Source organism: Mesoplodon bidens (genome assembly GCF_964165515.1).
Source record: "Mesoplodon bidens genome assembly, chromosome: 7".
Lineage (NCBI taxonomy): Eukaryota > Metazoa > Chordata > Mammalia > Artiodactyla > Ziphiidae > Mesoplodon > Mesoplodon bidens.
The window spans coordinates 77689378-77702186 of record NC_138164.1 but is presented as its reverse complement, the minus strand read 5'-3'; the positions used below and the strand labels follow the sequence as shown (position 1 = coordinate 77702186).

The 12809-nt window shown below is 42.5% G+C and overlaps 1 protein-coding gene across 2 annotated transcripts in view; it reads right to left on the bottom strand.

Annotated features, from left to right (window-relative positions):
- FAT3 (FAT atypical cadherin 3) overlaps positions 1–12809 on the bottom strand; it is a gene marked incomplete at its 3' end in the record, with an annotated part of 711881 nt that overhangs the window by 299956 nt on the left and 399116 nt on the right. Inside the window, exon 5 of one of the 2 annotated variants that reach the window (XM_081241326.1) lies at positions 146–230. The exons of the other annotated variant lie outside the window; for it this stretch is intronic. Within the exon in view, the coding sequence (XP_081097452.1) occupies positions 226–230 (5 nt within the window). Of the gene's footprint in view, positions 1–145; positions 231–12809 lie in introns of those variants that run through there. 2 annotated transcript variants of the gene reach the window in all.

Here is a 12809-nt window from a genome sequence, read left to right as displayed (position 1 = left end):
GGTGAGCTGGAAAGAGGAGGTGGGAGGACAGAAGCAGTCCAAAGCAGTCCACCTCTCCTGTAGGCTGGAGTTCCAGGCAATGCCCAGGGACTGGGTCTATGGGGTGCCAGGTCCTTGACCTAGAGAAGTGTCCATTCTCGGGCAAGGACATGAAGACTGCACTCTTGCCTTGGCAGGAGGAGGGATAACTGCAAACTGGGTGAGCCTGGAAAGGATGAAGAGGCTTCACCCTGAATGGGAACAGAATTTTCTGGTTAGTAATTTAAAAAAATAAAATAAAACCTTATTAGGAAACTCTTAGGACGGAATTATGAGGCTCGAACACTGCAGTAACAGAAACCTCATAACTCGTTGGACTGAGAAAACACTGAAGCTTTCTTGACTTTACGGAAATAAGTAGAAAGCTGGAAGGAGCTGAGGACTGGGAATCAGTCACCAGTTGTTGATGGCCTAATGAGGGAAAAAGCAGACGCTTTATCACACGACTAACTCATTCAGCTTGTAAATGAGGAGAGAACATGAGTTTTCGGTTAAAGGATGACATTCTTTGTTCACTGAATTTACTCTCTGCCCCCTCTAGCATGCTTCCCTGGCTCGTCACCCATTCCAAAAACTGATGCTTGCAGGCGATGTGGTGAAGGGGCCCTGGCAAAGACTATTACATACTGATCACTGGACTATGGGCCCAGGACTGTGGACACTCCTGGCGGCAGTCTAGGCTCTGGCTTTCATGAGTTGACTTGGGTAAGAATGACCCTCCCTGAGTTTCAGTTTTCTCATTTGTAAAATGGGGATAATAGTAGCTATTTTACTGCATTATTTTGAAATTTAATTTTTGTAAGGTTTAATTTTTGTGATTTGTATAAAGCATACAAAGTAGTAACCTGTAAGTTGTTTCATTTATTATTATGTCATTTGGACATTCAGAGGGGATTTCTCTGAATTTCCAGAGAGGGCTTTCTCTTTATACTTTATTCTTTCTCATAGCACTCTCTTCTGTCCCTCAATATTTACTAATGTGTGTTTATTGAAGCGTCTTTTCCCACAGATGATACTTGTCTAAGGGCAGAGATCATGCTTGTTTTGTTCATCACTGCTCTGCAGTGCCGTGCCCATTGCTGGGTAAGAGTCAGCACCTGGTAAATACTGTGGGATGAGGGCCCACCAACCCCAGTCACTGCCCAGCCCACTCTAGACGGCAGAGAAGTGTGGTCCCAGGTGCTACAGGATACCCTCCTTTGACACACATGCTGCTGATCTAAACCCTTGGCCGGAGGAGGTGGTTGGCTCGATTTTGTCACTTAGACAGGAGTCAATAGGTATTTGTCAAGCTCTTCTTGTCTGTGACTATGTGGATGTGAGAATTCAAAGGAAGACACAATTCAGGCTTCTGCCTTGCAGGAATTCTGATTGCGAGTGCAGCAGGAAGTTGGAAGGGGATATATACATGATGCTGGAGGCACTGGGGCAAATTTCATAGGATGCGGCTGGCCCCGTTAGAGCTCCACGTCCTGAATGCAGACTGTGGGCTGAGCACTATGTTTGGTGCTTTGCATACTTACCTCATTTCCATCTCCATAAACATCTCGCAGGAGGCATTACATGTACAGATGAGGAAGTACAAGTTCAAAATGTTTAAAATAACTTGCTCACGGGCACTCAGCTAGTAGATATCAGAGCCCAAATTTGAACCCAGGCCGGTCTGACCCTGAATCCTCTGCTTGAAGCATTACTGCATGTCCCTACTGCCCTGGCTTTTCTGAGGAGTAGGGGCACTGTGCCAGTGAGGGATGCAGGGGACCAGAGACCAGCCCTTCTGGAATTCAACACTGCTGCTAGGAACAGAGTAAGATGATGTAGGATGGGCATATACACTGGGGTTAATTGGGGTCAATGACAAAATCTCTAAGTTTAAGTAGTGAAAGGAAATCCTCCTCTTGGAACAGTGATTGGTCGTGAGGTAGAGCAGGGTTTGGCTTGGGGGAAAGACTATGGGATTGGAGACCACCTAGGGAGGATTATAAACTAATCACCTGCAAAAGAGGACAATTCTTGTGTCATTTATTCCTTTGTGATTCCCAGCCTGGTGGTGGAGATGTAGAAGATATTAAAGTATAATTAAATATAATTAAGTTTATAAGGTTATTCTGCATTCCTCAAGCACAGATTCATAATAAAAAAGAAGAAAATAATCCTTACCAGCAAATTGGCCCATACATATTAACACTTAACTTTTTTACAACATATTTTTTGAATATTTTCCTATTTGTTTAGCAAGGTTACCCTGGGAAATATACGCTCAGGGATCTACCCCTCTGGGTGGGGATACTGAAAACTTGTCAGCACAGCTGATGGGCACATTCACAGAACAAAACACATATAAATACTGAGAGGACCCTCAAGGAAATATATATGTGACATCCATTTCACTGTAAATGAAACCTGTGTTGACCTCTTCTACATAGGGAAATTCTGATGCATATCACAGCATTTCATATATAAGCAGCTGGAGGGTATTTTAGACTGAGCGTTAAGTGTAAGATAAAAATACATATCTTAGTTTGTTATCAGGATGCAGAATATAAGAATCCAGTACATGTGAAAACAGAGATCTTAGAATGTCTAAAAGTCAGGAAGAAAAATATATCATAAAAGGATAAATTATGCTTTTTTCTGGTACTGTATGTTCAATGCTTGTTATTTAAGTGCAATCTGGTGAACTGTTCAGAGCTGTTCAATTTCACAAACATATAGTAGACTCGTATTACGTACAAAGCTTGGTGTTAGGTGTTGTGACGATCCAAAGATAGGGCAAGACCTTGGGGGTACAGAAATCAATGGGATAGAAGCAGACCCCAGTAAGGGCTCTGAGAGGAAAAATAAAAAAAAACATGCAATCTAAATATCTAATGATTTAAATGGACTCTATCCCTTTATGAGAAATGTAAAACTTCTGAAATTCCAACTCCTTTTTGAAATTGAGGTGCAGTTTTATTTCATGGGGCTCTAATAAAAAGCAAACTCCTTTTATCGAAATGGCCAAGCGATTACCCTTGAGAGTTGCAAATGAACAAACACAGTTCATTATTCTCCCATCATTGAGACTTTGGTGAGTTGAAGCCTCTAGGCCTAACTCATTCATACACAATCTAGTCCTTTGGAAGGAAAGCAGAAGTCACTATTGAACTGCGGGATCCTGGAAATGCTTTTCCCAAAACAGCACGTGACAAGCATAGCTACCACGAGGGTAGACGGGGCAGCAGCAGAGAGCTGGAGAGAGCCTGCAATTCTCACTAATGACTTGGAAGCCCAGTGAAGCTTACCAAAGTCTGAGAGTTACTGAGAAAACTTATAAGCCATCACAACAAGACTTCTGTACATTAATTCTGATTAGTAAAGTTTGGGTTAAATGATTTATCACCCTGTCTCACAGTATGCATACTGAAAGTAATGAAGTCTTTGCAATATGAACTTTCCTTATAGCACAGGGCTAGTAAATCTTTGTTGAAAAGCATGTCGAAGCTGCCTGGATGATTATTATTTTTTATTTTTTGGCTGACACCTGGCAGAGCCAACAAATAAATGAAATGAAAATTTGCCACCGACCCTGAGTCCACTGAATCTTTTGTTCAAGGGCTCAGAAACCTTGCACTATGTTCTTCTTCTTCTTCTTCCTTTTTTTTTATTTTTAACAAATCAAGCAGTAAATATCTACCATCCCTTCTATCAAGGAAGAGGCTGCTTTGGGGTTGGAGTAGATTCCAATAGCTGTTTACTAATGAGGAAAACAAGCGTTGAGGGTGGAGCTGAATAGCAAGCCAGGAGTACCAAGTGGCAGCTCATCTGTGCCTCTCGGATTTACCACATGCTTCATGTGCACTTGTATCCCTAAGTATTCTTGCAGAAACATAAAGCATGGGGGAGGCAGAGTGGTGAAGAGCAGGGACTCAGAAGTCAAGCAGTCTGGGTTCAAATCCTGACGCCATCTCTCATTATCTGTCACCTTGAACAAACTAATTGGTCTATTGTGTCTGTCTCCCCATCTGCCAAATTGAGATAAAAAGGGATGAGCATCTTAAGTAAGGTAATACACATAAGCACGGAGGACTGTGCCTTGCACATGGTAGAAACTTAATAAATGTCAGCTATGATTACTCTTACTGAGGGAGAAGCAGAACCAAGTGTGTTCTAAACACCTGGCTGGAATCGGCCCAGTTTCGTCTTCCAAAGCCCTAGATTCACAGAGTACACATGCTAGCAGAGTTTAAGGACGAGCTATTTTGGAATGAGAAACTGGGTGCAGTGTAACTTCTTCTATGTGAACCCTCAGAGGCAATCAAGTCTTGGCACTGATGGTGTGAATACCAACTCTAAGCTGTTTTGCAGAAGGATAAACAGAGAAATCTAGCCTTGTCAGCTACAGAAGTTTATTCCATATGTAACAGATTCCATTGGAAGATTCCACGTGTCCCTCCCTCCAACTTTATATCCTTCACTGCCATTCTTCTCAGACTATCTTCCCACACCGCCCCCCTCACATAAACACACGCGCGCGCACACACACACACACACACACACCCCTTGCATACTATGCTTTTTCCTTCGAAGATGCCTGCTTGGAATGGCTTCACCTGTCTATGCACTCATCTCCACTCCTGCCCTACCTCCACCTTCTTCTCCTCACAGCATCCAGGCGACCTTTCAAAAAACAGTTGGTTCACATCACTCTCCACTTAAAACCTTCTCCTGGCCTCTTGTTGCCCTTATAACAAAATCTAAACTCCTATGTGCCCCTGCCCTCCTCCCTCTCTGATAACATCTCCCACCCACCCCCTGGCTGCTGCCTCAGCATCTTTTCCTTTGGTCCTTGACATTGCTAAGTTGGCTCCAGCCTCAGGGCCTTTGCATTTCTGTTTCCTTTACTGGAACTCTGTTCCTCTGCTATTCCCATGGCCAGATCTGTCTCGCCATTCAAGCTCCAGCCAGAAGCTCACCTCTCTTGTGGCCTTTCCCAGCCACCTTCTCTAAAGCAGCCCCTGATGGCCGCACCCCATCAGTCTCCATCATTATCTTTGCTATTTTTCTATCTTATTTGTTTCCAGAAGTTATTACCCTCTGATGCACTCTATATTTTTTCCTTACTTGTCCTATTGTCTTTCTACTCTCACAGACATGTTCCATGAGAACAGAAAACTTGCTTGGCTTGTATACTGTATCTTCTGCACCTACAGTACAACCTTGCCCATAATCTTACTCCATAAATATTTATTGAACAAGTACATGAAGGAGGGAGTGAGGGAGGGGATCTACAACTCTAAGTAGTTCTTTGAGGTTCTACTCAAGAATAAGCAGAATAAGAGTTCTCTTTTTCTACAAAGCCTTCTCTAATGGCTTCACCTAATGTGAACTCCGAATGCACCTACTCTCACAATTAGGCATTTTCTCATGAGCATACTTGTCCTGTTTTTGTTTTTGTTTTTGTTTTTTTCCGGTACGCGGACCTCTCACTGTTGTGGCCTCTCCCGTTGCGGAGCATAGGCTCCGGACGCGCAGGCTCAGCGGCCATGGCTCATGGGCCCAGCCGCTCTGTGGCACGTGGGATCTTCCCAGACCGGGGCACGAACCCGTGTCCCCTGCATCGGCAGGCGGATTCTCAACCACTGCGCCACCAGTGAAGCCCTTGTCCTGTTTTATCTGAAGAAATGTGCATCTTCTCTCCCCCACTCACCTAACTTCCCTGAGAGCAGCAACCTTGACCATCTCAGAGACAGCTGCAACTCAGGAGTAATCAGAAGTTCATGTACTCAGCTAGGGGAGAGGCTGCTTGGGTCTCACTAAGGGTCTATATACTCTTATTTTAGGCACAGTTTCAGCATCCAAGCAGATTCTGACAATGAGAAATGATAGTTAAGAATAAGCGGTAAATGGGCTTCCCTGGTGGCGCAGTGGTTGAGAGTCCGCCTGCCGATGCAGGGGACACGGGTTCGTGTCCCGCTTCGGGAAGATCCCACATGCCGCGGAGCGGCTGGGGCCCGTGAGCCACAGTTGGGCCTGTGAGCCATGGCCGCTGAGCCTGCGTGACCGGAGCCTGTGCTCCGCAACAGGAGAGGCCACAACAGTGAGAGGCCCGCATACCGCAAAAAAAAAAAAAAAAAAAAGAATAAGAGGTAAAAAAGACAACTATAAAGGAAAAAAGTAGGTATAAGAGGTCAAAAGGCATGTGTGGGAGGGGGATGGCATTACATGGTGAGGGCCAACACTCTGCCTACCTCAACAATGTCATGAAAGCGGCTTCATTACAGCCCATGGGATCATGGATGTGCTGGGGATCACAACCAGTATTTTTTTTAATTGGGGTATAATTGCTTTACAACGTTGTGTTAGTTTCTGCTGCACAATGAAGTGAATCAGCTATATGCATACATATATCCCCTCCCTCTTGGACCTCCCCCCCCAATCCCACCCATCTAGGTCACCACAGAGCACCAAGCTGAGCTCCCTGCACTATACAGCAGGTTCCTGCTAGCTATCTATTTTAAACATGGTAGTGTATATATGTGAATCCCAATCTCCCAATTCATCCCCCCGCCCCACTCCCTGTGTCCACACGTCTGTTCTCTATGTCTGTGTCTCTATTCCTGCTCTGCAAATAGGTTCATCTGTACGATTTTTCTAGATTCCACATATATGCGTTAATATACGATATTTTTTTTCTATTTCTGACTTATTTCACTCTGTATGACAGACTCTAGGCCCATCCATGGTTGGACAAACTCTAGGTCCATTGTCTTCTCAGGGTATATGCCCAGTAGTGGGATTGCTAGATCATATGGTAGCTCTATTTTTAGTTTTTTAAGGAGTCTCCATACTGTTCTCCATAGTGGCCACACCAAGAAAATCATAATTTGAAAACATACATGCAGTCCAATGTTCATAGCAGCACTACTTCAATGGCCAACACATGGAAACAACCTAAATGTCTATCAACAGGTGAATGGATAAAGAAGATGTGGTACATATATACAATGGAATACTAGTCAGCCATAAAAAAGAATGAAATAATGCCATTTGCAGCAACATGGATGGGTCCAGAAATTATCATACTAAATGAAGAAAGTCAGACAAAGACAAATATCATATGATATCACTTATACATGGAATCCTAAAAAAATGATGCAAATAAACTTAATTACAAATCGGAAATGGACTCACAGACATAGAAAACAAATTTCTGGTTATCAAAGGGGAAAGGAGGGGGAGGGATAAATAAGGAGTTTGGGATTAACATATACACACTACTATATATAAAACAGATAAGCAACAAAGACTTACTGTACAGCACAGGGAGCTATATTCAATAACTTGTAATAACTTATAATGGAAAAGAATCTGGAAAACAGTATATATATATAACACTTTGCTATAAAAGAAAGTGTACACCAGAAACTAACACAACATCGTAAATCAACTATACTTCAATTTAAAAAAAGATATTATTGGGATAAATAAAAAAGGAGTCCTTTGAGGTATAAGCACTTAAAAGTATAGGTTTCAGTTGTAAGAATTCTCCCCTTTGGGTGGGACACCTTTTTCCAATGAGGTCAAATAAATAAGGCATTCTTGTTGTAAGCTTAGCACAGCCCTGGGCACATACTTTTTACTGATGGAACTGTTTCCTTGGGGAACCAGCAGCCTATTATGTGAAATTTAATCTCCACAATCCCTAATTCACTTTGCTAAGGGACAACCATTTGATCTGATATTTTCTGGGATAGTGATGGGGTTTGGTGATTGGCACTTCTGAGCTTTCTACTAAAGTTTCTTCCTGGGATGTTGAGACCATGCCCTTAGGAAAGAAATGAACTCCCTGGATAGTAACACTAAACAAAGGGGTGAGAAGAAGCAGTGGAATATTCTCATCTCCAGATGTGAAGCAGTCCAGAGGGGATGTCCTCTTCTCAGAAGCTTATTCTATGGCCAGCAGGTGCAGGATGGTAAGGAGGAAAGAGCACAGAGCTAGGAGGCAAAAATCATTGCAAGAGAAACTGACACTTATTATTTCTTTTGTACTAGGAACTGTGCTGAGTACTTTTTAACCATTAACTCACAGCATATTAAGAATAGTTCTATTAGGTCTTTTCTATCACCACCACCACCATCATCATCATCATCATCACCACCACCACCATCACCATCATCATCATCAGCAGCAGCAGCAGCATCATCATCATCACACTGAAGAAGAAACTGAGGAATAGAGAGCTTAGTAACTAAGATTAGCCAGGTAGTAAACAGAGGATCCAGGCCTCAAATCCAGACTTGGTCTCACCACTTTCTAGTTGGATGTCTTATGCATCACCTAAAATTTCTGGGCTTCAGTTTTCTCATCTATAAAATGGGAATGATCCCCACTATCTTCCTCACAGAGTTGTGTGAAGTTCCAGTGATGCCCTCAAATCCCTGTGGAAACTTTTACATGACATACAAAAGTAAGCTCTATATATCTGATTACACAGATGATTTCTATGTGAACACCCATATAGCACAAAAAACATGTTTTCCTCAAGGCTAAGAAACCCATTTAAAAAAGGAAAATGTACCTAGACTTTATACAAGTTCATATGCTTTTTTTCCCCTCATCAGAGTCTTCAATATGGATTTCAAAATTGTTCTCCAACTATGAGCTTCTAAGAAAAAGTTACCCTGAGGAGACTGTTCTCTTAGGAAATTCCAAATAAAATACAGATCTTTTAAATGAATGAAGCTATTTGTATTCTCATGGGTTACTGATGCATTTTGCTTCTATATTTCAAATATTTTCCTAAAGGCTTTTTCTTCTTTTGATTCATATAGGTCTGGCACGTTGAACTTAGTTATAAACTTGAGACTAGTCATGCATCCCTGGGTCATTTGTTTTGCATCCTGTTCTCAATAATATATAATAGGACCTACTTCAGAAGAAAAGTCTACATTTCTCAGAACATACTTGAATCAACATTTTTGGCAATCTCCAAGGAAGGCAAGAAATATGCCAAACCTTTTACTCCTACTCTCTATGCAAATACACAGCTAAGGAAGAATTGCTTAAGAAATGGTCAAAGGGGCTTCCCCAAACCAAGAACTCTCCATCCATGAAGGGGCCTCCATAATGGAAATGGTAGGGCTTGGCTAAAACCATAGAGATCAGAGTTTAAATCATGGCTCTATCCCTTCACCAGCAATGTGAGTCTAGGGAAAAGATTTAAACTCTGACTCTCAGTTTCATTAGCTATAAAATGGGAATAATGATATCCTATAAATTGCCTGTCACTTGTAGGTGCTCAATAAAATGTTAGCCAAAAAAGAGGATGTATTCATTTACTTTGAAAAGATTTGATGGATCACTATGTAAAGGCTACCAGTTAAGTTATAGCTTAATGCAGGTGTAAGAGAAGACCTCCATAGAGTCATTTCTAACCAGAACATCTACCCATAAATGACACAGTTAAATGTGACATCAGACAAATTCTTAGCAATTGAGCTAATTTATGAAAACACTCTGTAAACCATAAGCACATCCAAGAGGATGCAATGAGATAGGTTTAATGAGAAAGAATACTGGAGTGGGGGAGGTGTTAAAAGGAACAGAGTGAAGTAAGAAACAGGCACAGAGAAGAAAAGAAGAGGTTAAACTAAAAAGTGAAGGGAACAAAATCCACACAAATTCAATATTGGTCATTCAAGTGATAAAGGGGAGGAACATGGGGAAAGAAAATCACTAAATCTCAGTACTACAGGGTGGGCACACTAGGAAAGAACTACTCAGTAACTGCGATAAAACTCATGAGAACTCAGGTGGCCTTATTGGGGGAACTGGGCACCAGCAGCTGGTGGTACTAAGAAAGGAGGGATGTCTGACAGTATCGAAGCCTGATATAGGTTGTTTAGTCAAAACTTTTTGATAGGGACTTCCCTGGCGGTCCAGTGGTTAAGACTTCGCCTTCCAGTGCAGGGGTTGCAGGTTCGATCCCTGGTCAGGGAGCTAAGATCCCACATGACTTGTGGCCAAAAAACCAAAACATAAAAAACAAAGCAATATTGTGAAAAATTCAATAAAGACTTAAAAAAAAATTTTTTTGATAATCATGGCCACTAGGAAGTTGGAAGGAAAGCGAGTTTGTTGTTCTTATAATTAGATACCAGAGAGCATGGTATCTGACTCAGCAGAATAGAGAAGGAAGCCCATTCTCACTGTACCCATGTCTCACTTCCTTGCACTGTGCATGAGAGGGTCAATAGCAAGATGGTTATGTCTCTCATCATACATCATCGTGCACTAAACACGGTCTGCTGGCCACCCAATTCAGAAGAGCATATCACCAAAGCATGGCACCCAAAACCACCATCAGCCCCTTGGGTCGTCTGGAACATACGTGTAATCTGAACAAAAAATTGTGTTGGTTCTGAAAATGTGGCCCAAGGCAAGTTCCTGAAGTCCCCACTGATCTGACTACACCCCTGTCCTATACAGAAAATTACAGAGCTGTTGCTGGTGTGTCTTAGAAAGTGAGATTTGGAGGGTGCGAGTGGTGGGCGGTTCAGGGGAGAAGGTGGTAGAGCTGGGTTCCACAGTGGCGAAGGCCTCACAAACCGTGTACTGGCCCAAGAAGGCTAGGCTCTCCCAATGAATTATTTTAAAAAGAATATATATCCTGGCTATTGTAAATAGTGCTGCAAGAGGGCATGGGGAGGGGGAAGGGTAAGCTGGGATGAAGTGAGAGAGTAACACTGGCATATATACACTACCAAATGTCAAATAGATAGCTAGTGGGAAGCAGCTGCATAGCACAGGGAGATCAGCTTGGTGCTCTGTGACCACCTAGAGGGGTGGGATAAGAAGGGTGGGAGGGAGACGCAAGAGGGAGGGGATATGGGGATATATGTATACATATAACTGACTCATTTTGTTATACAGCAGAAACTAACACACCAGTGTAAAGCAATTATACTCCAATAAAGATGTTAAAAAATAAAGAATATATGTTAAAATGTAGTATATTTCTTAGCCAAATAGGGGTTACCCTGTGGGAGTTGTGTATTGATAAGGATGACCTGGAAAACATCACTCTCAGAAGCCTTCTTACACTAATGAGCTCTCTCTCCATCACCTCAATCCCCCCAATATTTCCTGGACCACACACACAAACATTACCCAATGCTCTCTCTTGTTTTAGGCTAATCAATAAAAAATGGGTATCGATTACCCCTCCAGAACCCAGGAACCTGGATGTCAAGCATGAAAACATGATAGTTGAGGGTGGGGAGGTGGTCTAGGACTCTAACCAACACCGTTACTGTCTAACAGTAATAGCATTTGAGAAGGTGCCCGTAAGCACGTGAGGTGTCAGTCTCAGGGGTGAAGCTCCATATGAATGAGGTCATATTTATTTATTCCATCTAATGCCTGATACACTACCAATGAGTACTTACAATGCTTCCTAATGAGAAAGTATGCCTTGTACCTTGGAATAAGATGTGGGAATAAGCTTGCCTTTATAAAGGACTTAATTATTACCCCGTTATTTGGGTTACAAAGGTCTTGTTCTTTTCTTTCTTAGTTCACAAACCAACAAAAGAGAGACCAAATTCAACAACCATGGAAATCCTGGGCCAGGAAGTACCACCATGATGTTGGGGAAGAAAAGCAATTTGTGTTGTGGACAGAATGCATTTCTCTACCATTATAACCACAGCCTGTTAAAAGCCTGTCAGGAAATAAATAAAACACTTTTTGTTCCGTTGCCCACATCCCTGTACTCAATTCAACAGATTCCAGCCTTCTCAGAAATGCAATCGAAGGTGAAGCCAAAGAGGACACACAGCTGGGGAGGGGAAGTGCCCCAGAGGAGGCTCGACAGGGACACGGGCCCCTCAATACTTGCTTCACCAGACACTCTGCCTCCACCACCCTCTTCTGAACTCACATGCTGTTAAAATCAGATTCAACCAAGAGGTTCACATCCCTGACAAGTCCTATCCTTCCTGCCAAAAAGAAGCATTCATCTTCCCAAGGAAAAGAGGAGTGAAATTAAGGAACTCACATGGTTTATGCAGAGTACACGCAGGCATCAAGATGATCCTTATTCCTGGCTCCAAAGGAATACTATATGTATGAATGAGTACTTTAAGATGTATACTTTTTCTACCCTTATATCTTATTTTAAGCGAACCCTATTACATATATCTATTTTTTCCTGCAAGCAATCCACCTCACACTCATTCAGAAGCACTACCAAAATAGAAAGCGTTCTGAAGCATACTGTGGATTCTGGCAGCAAACATCAAGGGTGGGGAAGGGGGCTGGGTTTTACTGTAAAGCAATCTGGGGTATCGTTGCAAAATGTATAGGCAATCTTTCCACTAAGAGCCTCTGCCTTATGAGTAATCCATAAATACCAACAGACCCTAAGTGCCATCCATAAGTTCAGGAACTAAGTTATCTTTCTCACCACCATATCCCCATGCCCAGCACAGTGCCTGACCCACGAGGCATTGAAAGTATGTGTTCAACACAAATGTGGCCCACTAAGTGAAGAATGACAAAGGTACAAGGGGAATTAGTACACAGAAGTGGCAAACGGTCTGGGTTTCGTAGTTCTGAACACCTAGGGAGCAAGGAAGACTATTCAATCATTCTCTTATTCTCTTATTCAGATGTGCAAGTTAAATTACTGGGATCCAAAAGTCCCTGCAGTTCACACCCACCCCCAGCTCCCTGAATCCTGCCTCTGATTCTTTCTGGTTCTAATGCTGTGCCCTCACTGTGACAC